Genomic DNA, 19677 nt, shown 5'->3' on the forward strand with positions numbered 1-19677 from the left:
CGTTCTTTCGCATCCACGTACGTCCGACCGAACAAAATGAATGTCCTTGCGTCCGTTCTATCGCATGCACGTACGTCCGTCTAAGCGAAACGAACGTCCTTGCGTCCGTTCTTTCGCATGCACGTACATCCGTCCAAACGAAACGAACGTCCTTGCGTCCGTTCTTTCGCATCCACGTACGTCCGACCGAACGAAACGAAAGTCCTTGCGTCCGTTCTTTCGCATCCACGTACGTCCGTGCAAACGAAACGAGCGTCCTCGCGCCCGTTCTTTCGGATCCACGTACGTCCGTCCAAACGAAACGAACGTCCTTGCGTCCGTTCTTTCGCATGCACGTACGTCCGTCCAAAGGAAACGAACGTCCTTGCGTCCGTTCTTTCGCATGCACGTACGTCCGTCCAAACGAAACGAACGTCCTTGCGTCCGTTCTTCCGCATCCACGTACGTCCGACCGAACGAAACGAACGTCCTTGCGTCCGTTCTTTCGCATGCACGTACGTCCGTCCAAACGAAACGAACGTCCTTGCGCCCGTTTTTTCGCATCCACGTCCGTCCGTCCAAACGAAACGAACGTCCTTGCGTCCGTTATTTCGCATGCACATACGTCCGTCCAAACGAAACGAACGTCCTTGCGTCCGTTCTTCCGCATCCACGTACGTCCGACCGAACGAAACGAACGTCCTTGCATCCTTTATTTCGCATGCACGTACGTCCGTCCAAACGAAACGAACGTCCTTGCGTCCGTTCTTTCGCATACACGTAAGTCCGACCGAACGAAACGAACGTACTTGCGCCCGTTCTTTCGCATCCACGTACGTCCGTCCAAACGAAACGAACGTCCTTGCGCCCGTTCTTTCGCATCCACGTACGTCCGTCCAAACGAAACGAACGGCCTTGCGCCCGTTCTTTCGCATCCACGTACGTCCGTCCAAACGAATAGAACGTCCATGCGTCCGTTCTTTCGCATGCACGTACGTCCGTCCAAACGAAACGAACGTCCTTGCGTCCGTTCTTTCGCATCCACGTACGTCTGTCCAAACGAAAGGAAAATCCTTGCGTCCGTTCTTTCGCATCCACGTACGTCCGACCGAACGAAATGAACGTCCTTGCGTCCGTTCTTTCGCATCCACGTACGTCCGTCCAAACGAAACGAACGTCCTTGCGCCCGTTCTTTCGCATATACGTCCGTCCGTCCAAACGAAACGAACGTCCTTGCGTCCGTTCTTTCGCATGCACGTACGTCTGTCCAAGCGAAACGAACGACCTTGCGTCCGTTCTTCCGTATCCACGTACGTCCGAACGAACGAAACGAACGTACTTGTGCCCGTTCTTTCGCATCCACGTACGTACGTCCAAACGAAACGAACGTCCTTGCGCCAGTTCTTTCGCATCCACGTACGTCCGTCCAAACGAAACGAACGTCCTTGCGTCCGTTCTTTCGCATGCACGTCCGTCCGTCCAAACGAAACGAACGTCCTTGCGTCCGTTCTTTCCCGTGCACGTACGTCCGTCCAAACGAAACGAACGTCCTTGCGCCCGTTCTTTCGCATGCACGTACGTCCGTCCAAACGAAACGAACGTCCTTGCGCCCGTTCTTTCGCATCCACGTACGTCCGTCCAAACAAAACGAACGTCCTTGCGTCCGTTCTTTCGCATGCACGTACGTCCGTCCAAACGAAACGAACGTCCTTGCGTCCGTTCGTTGCATGCACGTACATCTGTCCAAACGAAACGATCGCCCTTGCGTCCGTTCTTTCGCATCCACGTACGTCCGACCGAACGAAACAAACGTCCATGCGTCCGTTCTTTCGCATGCACGTACGTCCATCCAAACGAAACGAACGTCCTTGCGTCCGTTCTTTCGCATCCACGTACGTCCGTTCGAACGAAACGAACGTCCTTGCGTCCGTTCTTTCACATCCACGTACGTCCATTCGAACGAAACGAACGTCCTTGCGTCCGTTCTTTCGCATCCCTGTACGTCCGTTCGAACGAAACGAACGTCCTTGCGTCCGTTCTTTCGCATCCACGTACGTCCGTTCGAACGAAACGAACGTCCTTGCGTCCGTTCTTTCGCATGCACGTACCTCCGTCCAAACGAAACGAACGTCCTTGCGCCCGTTCTTTCGCATCCACGTACGTCGGTCCAAATGAAACGAACGTCCTTGCGCCCGTTCTTTCGCATTCACGTACGTCCGTCCAAACGAATCGAACGTCCATGCGTCCGTTCTTTCGCATGCACGTACGTCCGTCCAAACGAAACGAACGTCCTTGCGTCCGTTCTTTCGCATCCACGTACGTCCGTCCAAACGAAACGAACGTCCTTGCGTCGGTTCTTTCGCATGCACGTACGTCCGTCCAAACGAAACGAACGTCCTTGCGTCCGTTCTTTCACATCCACGTACGTCCATTCGAACGAAACGAACGTCCTTGCGTCCGTTCTTTCGCATCCACGTACGTCCGTCCAAACGAAACGAACGTCCTTGCGCCCGTTCTTTCGCATCCACGTACGTCCGTCCAAACGAATCGAACGTCCATCCGTCCGTTCTTTCGCATCCACGTACGTCCGTTCGAACGAAACGAACGTCCTTGCGTCCGTTCTTTCACATCCACGTACGTCCATTCGAACGAAACGAACCTCCTTGCGTCCGTTCTTTCGCATCCACGTACGTCCGTTCGAACGAAACGAACGTCCTTGCGTCCGTTCTTTCGCAACCACGTACGTCCGTTCGAACGAAACGAACGTCCTTGCGTCCGTTCTTTCGCATCCACGTACGTCCGTCCAAACGAATCGAACGTCCATCCGTCCGTTCTTTCGCATGCACGTACTTCCGTCCAAACGAAACGAACGTCCTTGCGTCCGTTCTTTCGCATCCACGTACGTCCGTCCAAACGAAACGAACCTCCTTGCGTCGGTTCTTTCGCATGCACGTACGTCCATCCAAACGAAACGAACATCCTTGCGTCCGTTCTTTCGCATCCACGTACGTCCGACCGAACGAAATGAACGTCCTTGCGTCCGTTCTTTCGCATCCACGTTTGTCTGTCCAAACGAAACGAACGTCCTTGCGCCCGTTCTTTCGCATATACGTACGTCCGTCCAAACGAAACGAACGTCATTGCGTCCGTTCTTTCGCATGCACGTACGTCTGTCCAAGCGAAACGAACGACCTTGCGTCCGTTCTTCCGTATCCACGTACGTCCGAACGAACGAAACGAACGTACTTGTGCCCGTTCTTTCGCATTCATTTACGTCCGACCGAACGAAACGAACGTCCTTGCGTCCGTTCTTTCGCATGCACGTAAGTCCGTCCAAACGAAACGAACGTCTTTGCGCCCGTTCTTTCGCATCCACGTACGTCCGTCCAAACGAAACGAACGTCCTTGCGTTCGTTCTTTCGCATGCACGTACGTCCGTCCAAACGAAACGAACGTCCTTGCGTCCGTTCTTTCGCATGCACGTACGTCCGTCCAAACGAAACGAACGTCCTTGCGTCCTTTCTTTCGCATGCACGAACGTCTGTCGAAACGAAACGAACGCCCTTGCGTCCGTTCTTTCGCATCCACGTACGTCCGACCGAACGAAACGAACGTCCTTGCGTCCGTTCTTTCGCATGCACGTACGTCCGACCGAACGAAACAATCGTCCTTGCGCCCGTTCTTTCGCATCCACGTACGTCAGTTCGAAGGAAACGAAGTCCTTTCTTTCGCATCCACGTACGTCCGTCCAAACGAAACGAACGTCCTTGCGTCCGTTCTTTCGCATGCACGTGCGTCCGTCCAAACGAAACGAACGTTCTTGCGTCCGTTCTTTCGCATCCACGTACGTCCGACCGAACGAAACGAACGTTCTTGCGTCCGTTCTTTCGCATCCACGTACGTCCGTCCAAACGAAACGAACGTCCATGCGTCCGTTCTTTCGCATGCACATACGTCCGTCCAAACGAAACGACCGTTCTTGCGTCCGTTCTTTCGCATGCACTTACGTCCGTGCAAACGAAGCGAACGTCCTTGCGTCCGTTCTTTCGCATCCACGTACGTCCGACCGAACGAAACGAACGTCCTTGCGTCCGTTCCTTCGCATCCACGTACGTCCGTCCAAACGAAACGAACGTCCTTCCGCCCGTTCTTTCGGATCGACGTACGTCCGTCCAAACGAAACGAACGTCCTTGCGTCCGTTCTTTCGCATTCACGTACATCCGTCCAAACGAAACGAACGTCCTTGCGTTCGTTCTTTCGCATGCACGTACGTCCGTCCAAACGAAACGAACGTCCTTGCGTCCGTTCTTTCGCATGCACGTACGTCCGTCCAAACGAAACGAACGTCCTTGCGCCCGTTCTTTCGCATCCACGTCCGTCCGTCCAAACGAAACGAACGTCCTTGCGTAAGTTATTTTGCATGCACGTACGTCCGTCCAAACGAAACGAACGTCCTTGCGTCCGTTCTTTCGCATGCACGTACGTCCGTCCAAACGAAACGAACGTTCTTGCGTCCGTTCTTTCGCATCCACGTACGTCCGTCCAAACGAAACGAACGTCCTTGCGCCCGTTCCTTCGCATCCACGTACGTCAGTCCCAACGAAACGAACGTCCTTGCGTCCGTTCTCTCGCATCCACGTACGTCCGTTCGAACGAAACGAACGTCCTTGCGCCCGTTCTTTCGCATGCACGTACGTCCGTCCAAACGAAACGAACGTCCTTGCGTCCGTTCTTTCGCATGCACGCACGTCCGTCCAAACGAAACGAACGTCCTTGCGTCCGTTCTTCTGCATCCACGTACGTCCGACCGAACGAAACGAACGTCCTTGCGTCCGTTCTTTCGCCTTACGTTTTAGTTGAAGTTGTGTTGGTCTTCCTGTAAGGGGATGTAGGATGGGTGCTACATTAATATATCCACTAATCACTTCTACATCTCTCACACCATGAACTCTTAAATTTCTTTGTAATCGTTATCTATGCCAGTTGAAAGGTATTTATATAAAATTTCTTTTAAAAACCATCATTTTCCTAAAAGTTATGAGGGAAAAAGTTGGATTTTGTGAATTTTCTGAAGTCCTCCCCCTCCCCGTTGATTTCCATATATTTTTTTGTGAGTGGATTTGGTAGATGGAAACTGAAAGAAGCCCATTGTATTTATATATATATATATATATATATGTGTGTGTGTGTGTGTATGTATTTGTGTGTCTGTGTCATCTCACCATCACTTGACAACCGGTAGTGTGTTTACATCCCCGTAACTTAGCGGTTTGGCAAAAGAGACCAATAGAATAAGTACTAAGCTTACAAAGAATAAGTCCTGGGGTTGATTTGTTTGACTAAAGGTGGTGCTCCAGCATGGCCACAGTCAAATGACTGAAACAAATAAAAGAATATGGAGACCTGATGAGGAAATTATGGCTGCGTTCTCATGTACTATCTGCAGGATGGAGCTGTGCCTTTTCTGTAAGTTTCTCTCAAAACTCATGAAATCTTTCACTTTTGCTGGAAAGTTGGCAGAGTTTTGAGTAATGGAAACAAAGCAGTAGTCAAAGTAATTGACGTGGTGGGATGGGTCTATAAATAATCAACTATACCCATCCCCTAAATATTAGGGCCTTGTAGTACCCATATTCAAATTTGACCAAAGATATCTTTGTCTTTCATCCTTTTTAGAGTCAATAAAATAGAAATACCAGTCAAATATTGATATAATTGACTGTACAACACCCCACAAAATCTGAAGCCTTTGTGCCTCTAACCAAGGAATCAATATTAATTAAAAGAAAGGTGTTATACCTGTGCCAGAAGACATTCCACTCTGATCAAAATTATAGGATTTTATTTCATCGTACCAATTGTCTGTAGCATTTTGACCTGAAGAAGAAATTAGGGAAAAACCATTTTCAACAGCTGATTTTAATGTAGACATTTATTAATTAATATATTTGCTTTTCTGTTTATGGAGAGATCACATCATCTAGTTATACTCCTTCCTCAGTATATAAAACCTACAACTGATATACAACTTATGTAATTTAATGGCTGTGTTACCGTTAAGAGACATTTAAAAACATTATCTGAATGAAAAATCCTCCTTGAAAGCTGAAACGAAGGTTAAACTCACATCCACCTGTCAATTATTTGCAATGAGTGGATGACATCAAAACCATAATATTGGTGCTCCACCCTGGTGGTTGATTGTGGTAACACAAAACACCACAACCAGAAGTATGAGTTTTACATCCAGTGTGGGAATTCTTTTGAACAAAATATCGAAATCGAACTAAATTTGTAGATTGGCACCCTTGCCAAAGCACCGTCCGAGCGTGATCGTTGCCAGAGCACCACCGTCCGAGCGTGATCGTTGCCAGAGCACCAGCTGTCTGGCTTTCGTGCCGCTGGCACGTAAATAGCATCATTTGAGCGTGATCGTTACCAACGTCGCCTCCCTGGCACTTGTGCCAGTGGCGCGTGAAAAGACATTCGAGCGAGATCGTTGCCAGTACCGTTGGACTGGCTCCTGTGCAGGTGGCACGTAAAATACACCATTTCGAGCGTGGCAGTTGCCAGTACCTCCTGACTGGCCTTCGTGCCGGTGGCACGTAAAAGCAACCACTACACTCTCTGAGTGGTTGGCGTTAGGAAGGGCATCCAACTGTAGAAACTCTGCCAAATCAGATTGGAGCCTGGTGTAGCCATCTGGTTTCACCAGTCCTCAGTCAAATCGTCCAACCCATGCTAGCATGGAAAGCGGACGTTAAACGATGATGTTGATGATACAGCTGAACTGAAACAAGATAAAGATGAAATGCGACATTCCCATAGTTTCCCCTACAAACTTATTACCACACAGGCATGGCTGTATGGTAAGAAGTTTGCTTCCCAACCACATAGTTCCAAGTTCAGTCCCACACCACTATGAAGAGCTATAATGGATTAATGAAAATATTTTAGAGAGAACATATTCATAAAACCCCTTCATCTGGATGATTGTTTCAATCGAAGATTACAGAATTGTTAACTGTGAACTTATTTTATCATACAACCTTAATCATAGACTGTTTTATTTATCTCTAAGCTCCCTCACGCCATTGGTCAAGGGCTCTGATTCTAACTTTTGGACTTAAAAAAAAAAGTAAGTAAAAGCAAAACACCAAACACTGACCTGTCAAAACTTCCCCATCGGATGTCCATTTGTAAGCGACATTCTCGCCAACACTTTCTCCGTTAAGCTTGCAAGGACTGTGTTTTAAGGTCTTAATGGAAGCCAGATGATCGGCCCACTTCTGGGCCATCTCACACAAATCTTTAGACAGCTTCAAGGTTGGCACACCATGTTTGGCACGATAACGGTTATGGGTTTTCAAAGCTGAGTCTTCGAGTTCCTTCTTTTGCTTTGCAGGTGAAACTTTGGTATCTTTTTTCGTTTTGTCCTTGGAAGGCACCGTCGAGATGGTTTCTGTGCGTGATGAGTGAATGCAACCCATATCGTAAGTAGGGGTCTTACGTTCAAAAAAGGATTTCGATTCCGAATTGGGAACTTTATTGATTGATACAACTTGATTCCCACTTCTTGGGAGGCAAAACTGCAAAATAAATACAAATCCATTTGTAGTTGGTCAGAATTTTGATGATGGTTAAACGGGATAAAAATGGTGTTTTGACTATTTTGTCAGAACACTTTTTTTTTACATCATGATAGATTTTGTGTAAACCTCCCCCAACGTTTTGTAAATTGCCCCCTGTATTCCATCTTCATTCGTCTCCCTTGTAGCACATAAAGAAATCATCGATATTATTGTATGTTATTGTTGTCTGAGCTCGGATTAAAAACAGAAACGGTTGTGTCTGTTGACCTTCACAGCTCCTCAGAGATTTTGTGAGATCATTACAATTGATGCTTTTGAACGAAGTCGACGACTGCAGGAAACACACACACACACACACACACACACACACACACACACACACACACACATTGAAAGAACAGTTCGACCTAATAAGTGAGCAATGTGAATATTAACCACCAACGTAGGTCACCAACAAAGTAGAGAAAATAAAATCAATTTCAGCATTCTGACTTTGAAATGAAAGTCAGATGGTAAACTTTCTACGTAGCAATGAGATCGATATTGAAAGCTTAGTGAGAAATATTTGTCCACACATCGTTATTGTTGGCGTTTAGCCACAGGTCATCTGTCGAGCAGATCTATTTCGACTGTCGCCATCAGTTTGTTTTGGAGAGTGTATCTAGGGTACATTAATGTATTTCCTTAAAATGCACATGTTTGGAAGATTTGAGGGAGATTTAGTTGCTATTTTTAGTAAAGCGAACGACCTTGTAGAGGCTCCCTAGTTGGCTTGTCTGTTCAGTGAATCTAAGATCAAAAGTAGTGGCGTAGTTAGATGTTGTGCAACCCTTGAATTTACCGACTTCCCCCGAGACCCCAATCCTGTTCAGGCTTATTTAGTAGATCGGAAAGGATCGCCCCCGTAAAGCGACGCCAAGGCGGACCGCACCTAACATCCCACTGCTATCGACGCCGCTGATCAAAAGTTACGATTATCCCGTTATAACTTGTGATTGCTCTAGATCAGTCGTTTTGTTTTCTTAAGTAACACTTCTGTGATGTAAATGTTATGGAAGAGTTGTAGGCACTGGCGTAGTTAGGGGTAGAAGGGGCGGCACACACTTTTGCTACGTCACTGAAGTGATTCTGAATATTTTTTGAATGAGTGGAAAGCAGAAAATAGAGTCAAAACTTTGTAATCGCAATATGGATTTCCAAAATCGCAGTTGCATTATAGATTGACAAAACTGCAGTAACAGCTGTTCCTGGTACAGACTACGAGAAACAGCAGTTATGGTCTGAAGACAAAGCAATAACAGTAGTTTATCACAGCTGCAGCTGCGTTAGCGCTTTAAATAGAAAAAGCAGATGTCTAATGAGAGCAACTGGAATGACATCAACGGTTTAAAGGGAGTATTGTGATTTCATACTGAAAAACCATTAAATTCCTCGACAGAATTAATTAAACCTCGTTGAGATCAACGTCCACTTTCGTGAATGTTATATTAATTAGTAAAACCTATAATCAGGCATATGAGCGTGGAAACAAATGGCAAATTATAATACAAGGTTTCGGCAGATATCTGAAATGGATAGATGGTCACGAATGGAGGGTGTGACTGTTTGGACGCTGGTGATCTGAAACGGTTCACTGAACAATGAGCCTGTATAGGAAACAGGCCCGTCGCCAGACTTTGGTGCCTGGGAGTACTTCAAAATTTTCTGGGTGGGAACTGATTTGTAATAATACTCAAGTGGAGTTTCGAAATAAGTGTGTCACTGCAAATTTGAGGGTGCAATCATTGAATAGTAGGGGGCGAGTTGCGGTGTCGTCCAGTGCACCACCCCCTTAGCAACGTGTTCGATTGGCGACAGTGCTTTTTGGAAATAGAGCCAAATACGCACGCGCGCAGAACTAGAGAACTGGGGGGGGGGGCAGTAAACGAGAGAAATAAAACGTCTGATGTGAAATAAGCTAGCGTCGAATCAAAGGCGTCAAAGAGGCTGCGCCGAAACGTCTCGTACAGCAAAAGTCAATGGTGTGATTAATAAAATATTAAAAAAAAATACATTCTATATACTTGCCGTGGCCATCTAATTTTGTTTTCAAGAGAGAGGAAAGGAGATAGAGAAAGAGAACAGAAATACCGACAAGAAGGTTAAAAGAGTACTCAATGCCAAACTGGCACTCCGTCGGTTACGACGAGGGTTCCACTCGATCCGATCAATGGAACAGCCTGCTCGTGAAATTAATGTCTATGTGGCTGAGCACTTCACAGACACACATACCGTAGTTCTCACGGAGATTCATCGTGACAAGGCTGGCCCCTTTGAATTACAGGTACAACTCATTTTTGCCAGCTGAGTGGACTGGAGCAGTGTGAAATAAAATGTCTTGCTCAAGGACACAACGCGCTGGGTATCGAACTCGTGACCTTACGATCATCAACCAAATCCTCTAATCACTAAGCCACGCGCTTTCACAGTCAATACCGAAGGAAAAGAGTTAATATTTCGGATCCAGTTCGATGATCGGGAATGCGAATTTAACCTTCTAGTCTGTACTCGTGTACTCTATATACATTCACTGCACTCTGCCAAGTAGAGTATTGAGTACTGTAACAAACGGAACCTACATCGCTGAATATGGATAAGTATCTCGGAGAAAGTTTCCATCAAATACATCCACATACTCTGGCGTATGCGTGGGGCGGCGGTGGGGGGGATGATGTTGCGCTGGGTACGAATATGAAATGGGTTTGGTTGTGTTGTAAGCTGTTTTCCTCAAAAACGCACCCCCCACCACAAACGTAGTCTCTCCCACCACTCTCTCTCTCTCACAGTTAGTCTCTGTCTCGCATATGAGTTCAGCTCGTTTCAGTATGAAAAGTTTAAATCTTTTAATGTGGGTGGGTGGGGAGAGAAAGAAGAGAAAGAGAATGAGAAAAGAGAGAGAGAGAGAGAGAGAGAAAAAAAAGAAAGAGAGAGAGAAAAAAAAGAAAGAGAGAGAGAAAAAAAGAAAGAGAGAGAGAGAGAGAGAGAAAGGGAGAGAGGGAGAGAGCGACCAAACTCCAACAATTTCTAGAAGTATTAGAGCGAAACATTTCCTACAGCTGTACTCGTACGTCGAATGAATTTAAAAGATTACATTTTATTTGGCGGAGTCGGTTAAATGTAGCAGATCATTCATGAATCATAGCGAGGAGGTGAATGGGGCTAAGTAGGCTAATGTACTTGGATATAAGGGGGGGGGGGATAACCAGTGTTGAAGTATCTTGGTAAGAGGCGGGGGTGGGGGAGAGATTATCTCCCCCCCCTGCCCCAGTGGGGTGTCATTTTTATAACACCCGAATTACTGATAATTCCATGTAATCTCCGAGAAACAGAGATAATAGGAACCCAGAGTAGCGACAGAATAAAACCTCTGCTTCAGTCCACAGAGCTTGTTTTTATGTTCAATTATAACCCTTTCTACTATAAGCACAAGGCCTGTAATTTGGAGAGTAGAGGCTAGTCGATTACATCGATCCCAATGCGTAACGGGTACTTATTTCATCGACCTGGAACAACGTGAAATAAGTGTCTTGCTCAAGAACACAACACACAATTCGATCCGGAAATCGAATCCACAACCTCACGACACTCTAACCACTGAACTATGCACACATTTCAGAGTACAAACGCGAGCTATAAGTAATCGATACAAAAATATTGATGAGCGTATCAGCAACGTGAAGCTTTTTGTGCTGCTTCCAAGAACAACCACGCTATCTATATCAGGTATTTGATGGCGCTGGGAAGCGTTTTTGCTGTTCAAGTAGAATCTTCGACTAATCGCCGACCCATGTTATCCCAAATCAATCCGTGATAAGCATGACACGGCTCACAATTGAGAATAACATGTTATCCTGGATCAGTGATGAATGAATAAGTGATAAACTAAGCTACATATTGTATGGTAATAGCTGTAATATTAGTAGTAGAAAATGTACGCAACGGACATAGCTAGTGAAAAGTCAGTTAATTTATATACATACTGTTCTCGTAAATTATTACTGGTAAAATCGATTGTCTTGTCTAAGTGCCTTCTTGTTGCTGTTGCATTTGGATCAATTCTCAGAAACCTGAGCTTACAATCCTGTTTCAATTTCCGCTTGAGTTTCTTACTTTTGACTCGCGTAATTTTTTCTCAAACTGACGGTTGGCACGTTTCATGCAACGTGTGTTCTTTTCAGTCTTGAAATGAAATGCAACCCAAGTAAAACTCAATATTGAGTACTCAATAGTCTTCAGTACCAGTAAAAAACTGGGGGACACATGGTATCGACTTTCTCATCCTTCTTTCTCAAATTGTTGACTTTGAACCTAGATCACAAGCGGCAGAATCGTTAGTATGCCGGACAAAATGTAAGAAACACGAGTTCGTTTCACTGCTCACGATACTTTCCGTCTTTTCCCCTTTTATCTTTCATTTTCACGTTACGGTTGTTTAGAAAATACATTTTTTTCATTACTTGTCCCTCCTCACACACGGCATTATACAATAGCCAAAGTCAATATTAACTAATCGACTTAAATCATGTAATCGTACGAAATTAATAAAATTCTTAGAGAAAAAGTCTGTGCCGAAACGAGACAATGGTATTCTTTAACTGTGTTTTTAAACTGGCCTCATTAAAGATTATCAAAAATGCGACTCGGTGATTGCTGATATCAATCTAATCTTCGTATTTAGAGCAGAATGTATGCCACAACGAAATTAAATGTTTACATACACAAATCCAATTGTTTCTGCTCTATACAACATCTATTATTTATGTCAGTGACTTATTGTTAAACTTACTTTATTAGTGAGAAGTCCAGGAACAGAAAAATGTATAGCGGTGGTTCTCAACTGGGATCCATATGGCTCCTAAAGAGTTCAGATAAAAATTTTCGAGGTCCACACAGTAAAACAGTAAATTTGCGATTCACTGTTTTTCAAGGATCTTTGAAAAATGTTTTACTTTAAATGCAGGTATTGCAAGAAACAACTTTGTTTCTTTCTCTAACATCTTACATAGTTCAATCTACACAAGTTAATGTATTAAAAGCAAAATAGGAATTTTGAAAGAAGTTTCTATAAAACTAGTTTTTAAACATCGAATGGCTATGGGAGTCTACTAGAATAAAAGAGTAATCAAAGGGGTCCATTGGTAAAGAAAAAATGGTTGAGAACCCTTGATGTACAGTGTTAACATTGAAGAAAGAGAATACGAAAATTCAGTGATATTGCACTTAATAACCGACTTCAAAAAGAATGGAAAACGTTGTCTTACAACTATACGTTCTCACTTTCTTGGTAGTTAAGATCTCGTCTGCTTCTGATGTGGCCATTGTTACAATCTATGAACATAGACTGGACAGTGGAAAGAGTAAAGTATGTCCATAATGCAATACTCCAGTTATTGTATGTATTGTTTATGATCTTAATGTACAGTCAGACCCTTACCCAGACGAAGATGTAGCACTGGGAGCTGTTAATCGCAGCTTCGTTGCATGGTCGACTAATTATGTTTGTAGGCCATATAGATCAGATTAAAAAAAACAAACATCATGTGTCAACGAGGAGTCTCTCTATAGCCGATAGATCAGTTACAATTAACCTCAAACTCTTCCAAATCATACCTTACAGTCTCAAATTTAGCAAAATACACTGGGCAGTGTAGTCCTTGATATACATGAAGACTGGTTGACCTAGGGTTAAACAACGTCAACGACTAGGATGTAATAGAAAAGATAGCAGAAAATTTATTTGAAAACCATTAAAAGATTTTGGGGAGGATTTTGATTGCTGTTCAAAGATTTATACTTTTGTGTATACAAATCCAGGATGGTGGTCTATGACTAGAGAGCAACAACAAGCACAGAGTATAGACTATGCAGAGCAGTCATAGACAAGCTGCGGCCCGCGGAGCTTTCTGAATGGTATGACAAAATTGCCTTGAATTTTTTCTTAGTGCAGCCTGCGTGATGATGAGTCATGTTTCATGTGACCCGCTTCACGAAAAAGGTTACCGATGCCTGATCTAGAGTATCTGTATATCAAAACGCTAAGGCCGAAATGCAGGCCGAAATGCATTATGTTGTCCCGTGATTGGGTGAAGGGAAAGATGAAGAGAGAAAGAAGAAAGAAAAAGAGGGAGATAGCAAAAGGGAGTGAGAAAAAGAGGGAGAGAGATGTGTCAACGACATGCGGTAGGGGCGAACGCAATATTTATCACGCGGTTAAAAAGCTGGTTAATAGTAATAGATTATTTGGTTGTCTTTATTAGAAACGTTGGCTTTGATTAAAAAAAAAAAAAAACTTGCGGGAATCAAAATAATTCGATCAAATATTATTGGTGCTGCTTATTTTGACGAATTTAATCCTCGTTTTTTTTTTCTAATAACAGTTGGAGCCGCTGATAGATCTATCTTTAAACAACTTCTCCCGTTATCAAGGTATTATGATTACAAAATCATGAAAAAAGGTTGAATAAATACTTGTCTGTTTTTTTGAGATTAAAAACTTGACTACTGAGGATTATAATTCCATGGAACTTTTCTTTGAACATCAAAGAATTCCATGAAAGATTACCAAATCTCATCGGATTTGCAAGTGATAATAGTAACAGTAGTGCTATGACGGGTTAAAGAGTTGGTGTTTAACACTTATTAAAAGCAGTTCTCATTTCTCTTTTCGTACACGGTTGAGTTTCCAATTCGATGTACTTTTGTGCATCCAAGGATTGTTTCATAAATAAGTTATTTTGAAGAATTAGAAAAAAAGTGTATATTTTCCAAACAGAATAAAGAGCTGAGGTGAATGCAAAGACTTTCAAATATTCGTTAATATTTATGAAAAAAAATATTGCATGTTACTTGTACCCGGTTTTACTCCAGAAAGTCGTACAGGATTGTCTCAATAGTGACTTGCCCTTTTCATATATTTTCCAACTCGACTTCGTCAGAAAATAATGTTTACATGGCCTCTCACAAAAAGTCCTATTATAAAAATTTAATTCGTATTCTTTGCATTTATATCGCCGGACGCAAATAGGCTCAGCGTAGAGTTTAAAGCTGACAATATGAGACAGTGTGGTCCCACGAGGGTGGGGTGCCTTCAATACCATCCCTTCTGTTGCAAGCATTCGGGTCGGGTTTCCAGTCTGAGAATAACTTTTTCCCCTTCTCTTACCCCAATTTTGGACGCCCATTTTTGTGGTGTTTTTTCCTTCTCTTTTAAAAATTAATTGGAAGCGAAAAAACTGAAATGACTCATACAATACAGAATGAAAAGAAAAAAAAACAAAAAAAAAACAAAACAAAAGTAAGTCAATTTTGTTTGTGTCATATGAGTCATTTGAGTGTGTAGTATCTAAATTTAAAAAAACAAAGAGCATAAGCACTGATGTGTGTGTGTGTGTGTGTGTGTGTGTGTGTGTGTGTAATATTTGCAATTAAAAGAGACTAACGAATTCATACTAAAAAAGGCCAAACACTTACCTTACATCTGCATAATAGAAAAGAAACGATAACACACACAACTAAAACATTACGAAAATAATGTTTTTATTTCCACCGAAATGTGTCTAATCTGTCCTACATTTGATAGACGTGTTCATAATCAATAAAATAAGTTCTGACAGAGGCGGCTTAATAGGAATGTAACCAGTGTTTGTTTCTATAACCAACACACACACACTACTGGAGTCAATAGTATACCACACTCACCACCAAGAGATCGGTGGTTCGTGTTCAAGTCAACTAACCTTCAAATGGTTTAGTCAACAAATTTCCAACTCCTCAACCGTACACTAACAACAACGATTCATTGCCGTCAGCACAACAGCTGTTAGTTGGGCCAATTTTACATTCTAACCTAAAATCTTGTGGGGCCCCACAAGGTTTAATGTCACAGGTGTGATGTTAAAAAACTCAGCCGTTAAATTCACTTCAAATTTATGTCACGAAGTGTCAAAATCTTCGTCCTACAGCTGCGACCTGATTAGTGATAGTTCCATTACAAATATGGGACCATGTTAGTGACTAGGTCGTAGTTTTATGACAAAAGATTTTCAAAGTTACTAAATGACTGGAACTGGTTTTCCTGAAATGTAATTCCTTCAGTTTCAGCACACAGTTTCAGACCAAATTCATACATATGAAACGGATGTAAAATAACTACTTTGGTCTTAAAATTTGTTTCTACAACACACACGTACACACACACACACACACACAGAGCTACAGGAGTCACGAACTACAGCGCATTAGATTTCGTATCTCAGTGAATCTAGGTTTGGTAGCTCAGATATCTACCTTCAAATATTGTTGTTTTGTCCCCTCATAGCCATATCTTAGCGTATAAACGATATCTGTGAGGTGAAATGATATCAAATGAGAATTGAAACCATATTATCACATTGGGAGTGATTATATTGACAACACTTCTACATTTTATAAAAATCTAAACAAAACTTTATTTGTGCAGAATGGTGCCAAATTTTATCAACAAATCTGTCATGTTTATCGTCTGCACGACAATCCCCACTCCTGAACATGCAATTTAATTGAAATATTCAGTTTATCTTCAAAACTTTTGTAAACACCCTTGCAAGTATTCATTGTCATCTATAATATACATGTTCGGTTACTGACTTTCAAATATAAATTATTTCCCTAAACAAACGTAGACTGCCTATCACACAGACAATATTTACAATAAAATATTTAAAACGTATTTTGAGCTTTGCTGCAAAAATAATTTGACTGAAATTACTCCTCCAAATATTTTAGGCAAACCACATGGCGATAGCTTACTGGTTCAGTTTTCCAACTGAAGAAGGAGTCAACAAACTCGTGAAATATGTTGGAGAGATATTTTGTCTCCGCGTTCTTCCGAAAACTTTTAGAGTATACTTTCAACATCGTGAAATATCACAAATATTGACCCAAGCTTTCTCATATTGAGATTGTAGTGGTGCGAAATTATGGCCGCCATTGAGGAAGTACAATCTACGCATGCGCAAGGGATTTGCCTTCCCGGAAACCCTTCGAGTGCGCATGCGTAGTAAAACCAGTACTTAAAGCGTTACTTTCGTTTTATAAGGCTCTTGAGCACGATGCCTTCGACGTGACAACACCTTGCTCCTCAACGAAGCACTCTTCACCACGATGCCTTCGACGTGATAGTTACTTGCTCCTCAACGAAGCACTCTTCACCACGATGCCTTCGACGTGATAGTTACTTGCTCCTCTGGCATGCATCAAGGAAGCTCTTAACCTACCAATACTGACTACAATTTAATCAGCGGCTGCTAAGCTGAATAACACAGGATTTGTAAAACCAAGCATCATAAAACATAAAACTTATTTTTATTATGTTGTTAATTGTTCTACTGTTTCTTAATATATAATTTTGTTGAAAGGTGATAGAGAGAGACTAATGTCTCAATTGTTATTATCAACCTTTTACAAGATGTTTGGTAAACACGCCGCAATGTTAGGCTTTATTTCATATAATTTGCACCCTAGATGGAGGTGGGGTAGATTAGTCCAGCCCGCGCAACGCTTTTGAAGATGACATTTTTGGGCCTGCAGTACAAACAAACCTATCTGGGGGCACGAAGTCCTGGAGGAGGCAAGCAGCAAACTCATGGGCTGCCTCGGGCGGAACACACCCAAGCTTTTCGACTGTGTGCACCATGTATTTTCGTTGTATTTCACGGAAGATACCGAGAGTAAACGTGCTCCGGATCGACTAATTCTCTATTACTACAGCATTATAAATTATAGACATACGTGCAATGTCGTGAGTGGTAATATCAACAAACGACCAAGAAACCCACACTACGAGCATTTTCACTGCCTTACACTGGCTTTGGCTGAAATTCCTGAATATCAAAACTTTAATGGTTCGTGAGAATAAAAAAAATAATAATCTAAGAAACAACAACATGCCGTTACTTCAGTTTGTTCCAGATCATAACTTTTGATGAAAGAAAATTATTAATGGCCTGTAAATCCTTTCTGACTATGCTTGACTCAACCATGACCATAGCACAAACCTTTTCCTCTAAACTGAAGCATAGATCTACATTTATGTACAATTTTTTAGCTGGAAGGAAAAAAACCAAAAAACAAAAAACTAAGGCTTTAAACTCTACGCTGAAGAAGAGGAAGAGGACACGGGTTCTAACGGCTTTAACGAAAGGGTGAACGTGTTTCATCATTGGTCCAACTTACCTTGACAGGCAAATAAAAGATGAGGCGTGTAAAGCGTAAAAAGGAGAATAGGTAGATTTAAGTGGGTCGTATTGTTTCAGTTTGAGTAACGGAGTGTTTATGCCAAATATTTTCAAAGAAAAATAAAGGGGTAAAAAAAATGAACATTGAAATATAAAAGATTCCTTGTTTTATTTTAGGTAAGAGATCATCTTGAAGGTTACTCGTGTCAAGTATTGAAAATAACAAGGAGAGACATAGATAAGTAATATAAACAACTGCTGTTGATTATTAAACAAACTTTCATAGCAGCAGTCAAATGTCACATTTCTAGTTAACAATTGAAACAAGGAACTTTATTTTAAGCTGTTGCAAGAGATTCTCTATTTATGATATTTTTTACTTCACTTCATTTCTGTCTGTCTGTCTGTCTGTCTCTCTCTCTCTCTCTCACACACACACACACACACACACACACATACACACAGGCAGCTACCGAGAATCGAATCAACCACCTCTCAGATACTGGCTACATAATCATTAAGAATATATTCTGGAATTTAGAAGGTAATCAATGATCAGTTGATTCGGAAATTCCTACATATGATGTGTTTGAGTAGAAATACTTACACACACAGGTCATACGTGGAAATTTCCTAACCAACTCACCAATGACTACACACACACACAGACACACATATATATAGATATACACACACACGTACGTATGTGTGTATGTCAGGTAATCATTGTTGAGCCGGATAGGAAATTCCCGTGTGTGTGTGTGTCTCTCTCTCTCTCTCTCTCTCTCGATTACATCAGGTAATCATTAGTGAGCTGTTTCGGAAATTCCCATTTATGACCTTACTGAATATTTTGTATTCATGGCTTCATGATAAGAAAGTAGGCTGTACCTATGCACTCGGTGCAGAGCTACCGGGATTGAGAGGGTATAGGTCACGACTGTCGCGTTGTTGTTGAACCCTAGGTCGACATTTAACCCAACGATCAAAAGCTTTCCACCCATGACTAATCCTTCTTTTAGTGGCATTAAAAATTATTTACCGAATGTAATTTTCTTGCTTAAGATGTTAGGCAAGGTTGATTTGAGGGAAAGTTGCTATTTCTAACAGGCTGAACAATCAGAGGCTCTTCGTAACTTTTGGGTTCCTACGGTCGGAGTCGCGAGGACGTATGACCTGATTAGAACGTTGGGGTGAGGGTCATTAAGACCAGGGGGTGCATTGTACCATTTGGGGTGATAACCCTGCGATAAACTAGCATCCTGTTCAGTGGTGGTGGTGGTGGTTTTTTACTCTCAGACCCAAAACTGGAAAATCCGGACAACTTCCTGAACCTTTAATTTCGAAGCAGACAAAAAGCAAAGAACCTCAAACTCGTATTTATACGATCTACCAATTAATGGATGCCAGGAGTCTGTATTTATTTTCAGATGCTCTGTGTTTCAATTACTTTAAATATAACAAAGAATTTAGTTAAAATAACTTAGTTATCATTCAGCTGGTGTTAGGAACATAAATTGTAACTAAGGTTAGGTGGAAGATTTTAATTCAAAACTTACCTAAACAAGACATTTGTACTCAGAGCCGGTTTCAGCCGGGTTGGTAACGAAAGGGTTAATAGAATATGGTAACACACGAGATTAAAAGTTTATAGACTGGTCCGGTTTAGCATTGTGCTTCTGGTCAATTTTTATTTCTCAACCATTGAGTCAAACTAACTAGATACAGGCGCCACTGCAGTAAAAAGCAGGTGCACTATAAAACTGACGATTAGTTTGTTGGCTTGCAGTGTGAATTTCAATTCCCCGAAAGAAACAAACAATCATTTGCGATAGAGAGGTGTCCTGTCCAC

The 19677-nt window shown here is 42.5% G+C and overlaps 1 protein-coding gene across 4 annotated transcripts in view; it reads right to left on the reverse strand.

Moving 5' to 3' along the window:
* Nucleotides 1–5344: 5344 nt before the first annotated feature.
* The window catches only part of LOC106884502 (uncharacterized), a 100346-nt gene continuing 86013 nt past the window's right edge, over nucleotides 5345–19677 (reverse strand). For all 4 annotated transcript variants that reach the window (XM_052975572.2, XM_052975574.2, XM_052975575.2 and 1 more), the window contains exons 5-6: nucleotides 7149–7569; nucleotides 5345–5857 (exon numbers count right to left, since the gene is read on the reverse strand). In XM_052975572.2, the coding sequence (XP_052831532.2) occupies nucleotides 5760–5857; nucleotides 7149–7569 (519 nt within the window). In that variant the 3' untranslated portion in view covers nucleotides 5345–5759. The remainder of the gene's footprint in view (nucleotides 5858–7148; nucleotides 7570–19677) is intronic.

The sequence above is a fragment of the Octopus bimaculoides genome, chromosome 21 (genome assembly GCF_046866305.1).
Source record: "Octopus bimaculoides isolate indiv1 chromosome 21, ASM4686630v1, whole genome shotgun sequence".
In the NCBI taxonomy this organism is placed as follows: Eukaryota; Metazoa; Mollusca; class Cephalopoda; order Octopoda; family Octopodidae; genus Octopus; species Octopus bimaculoides.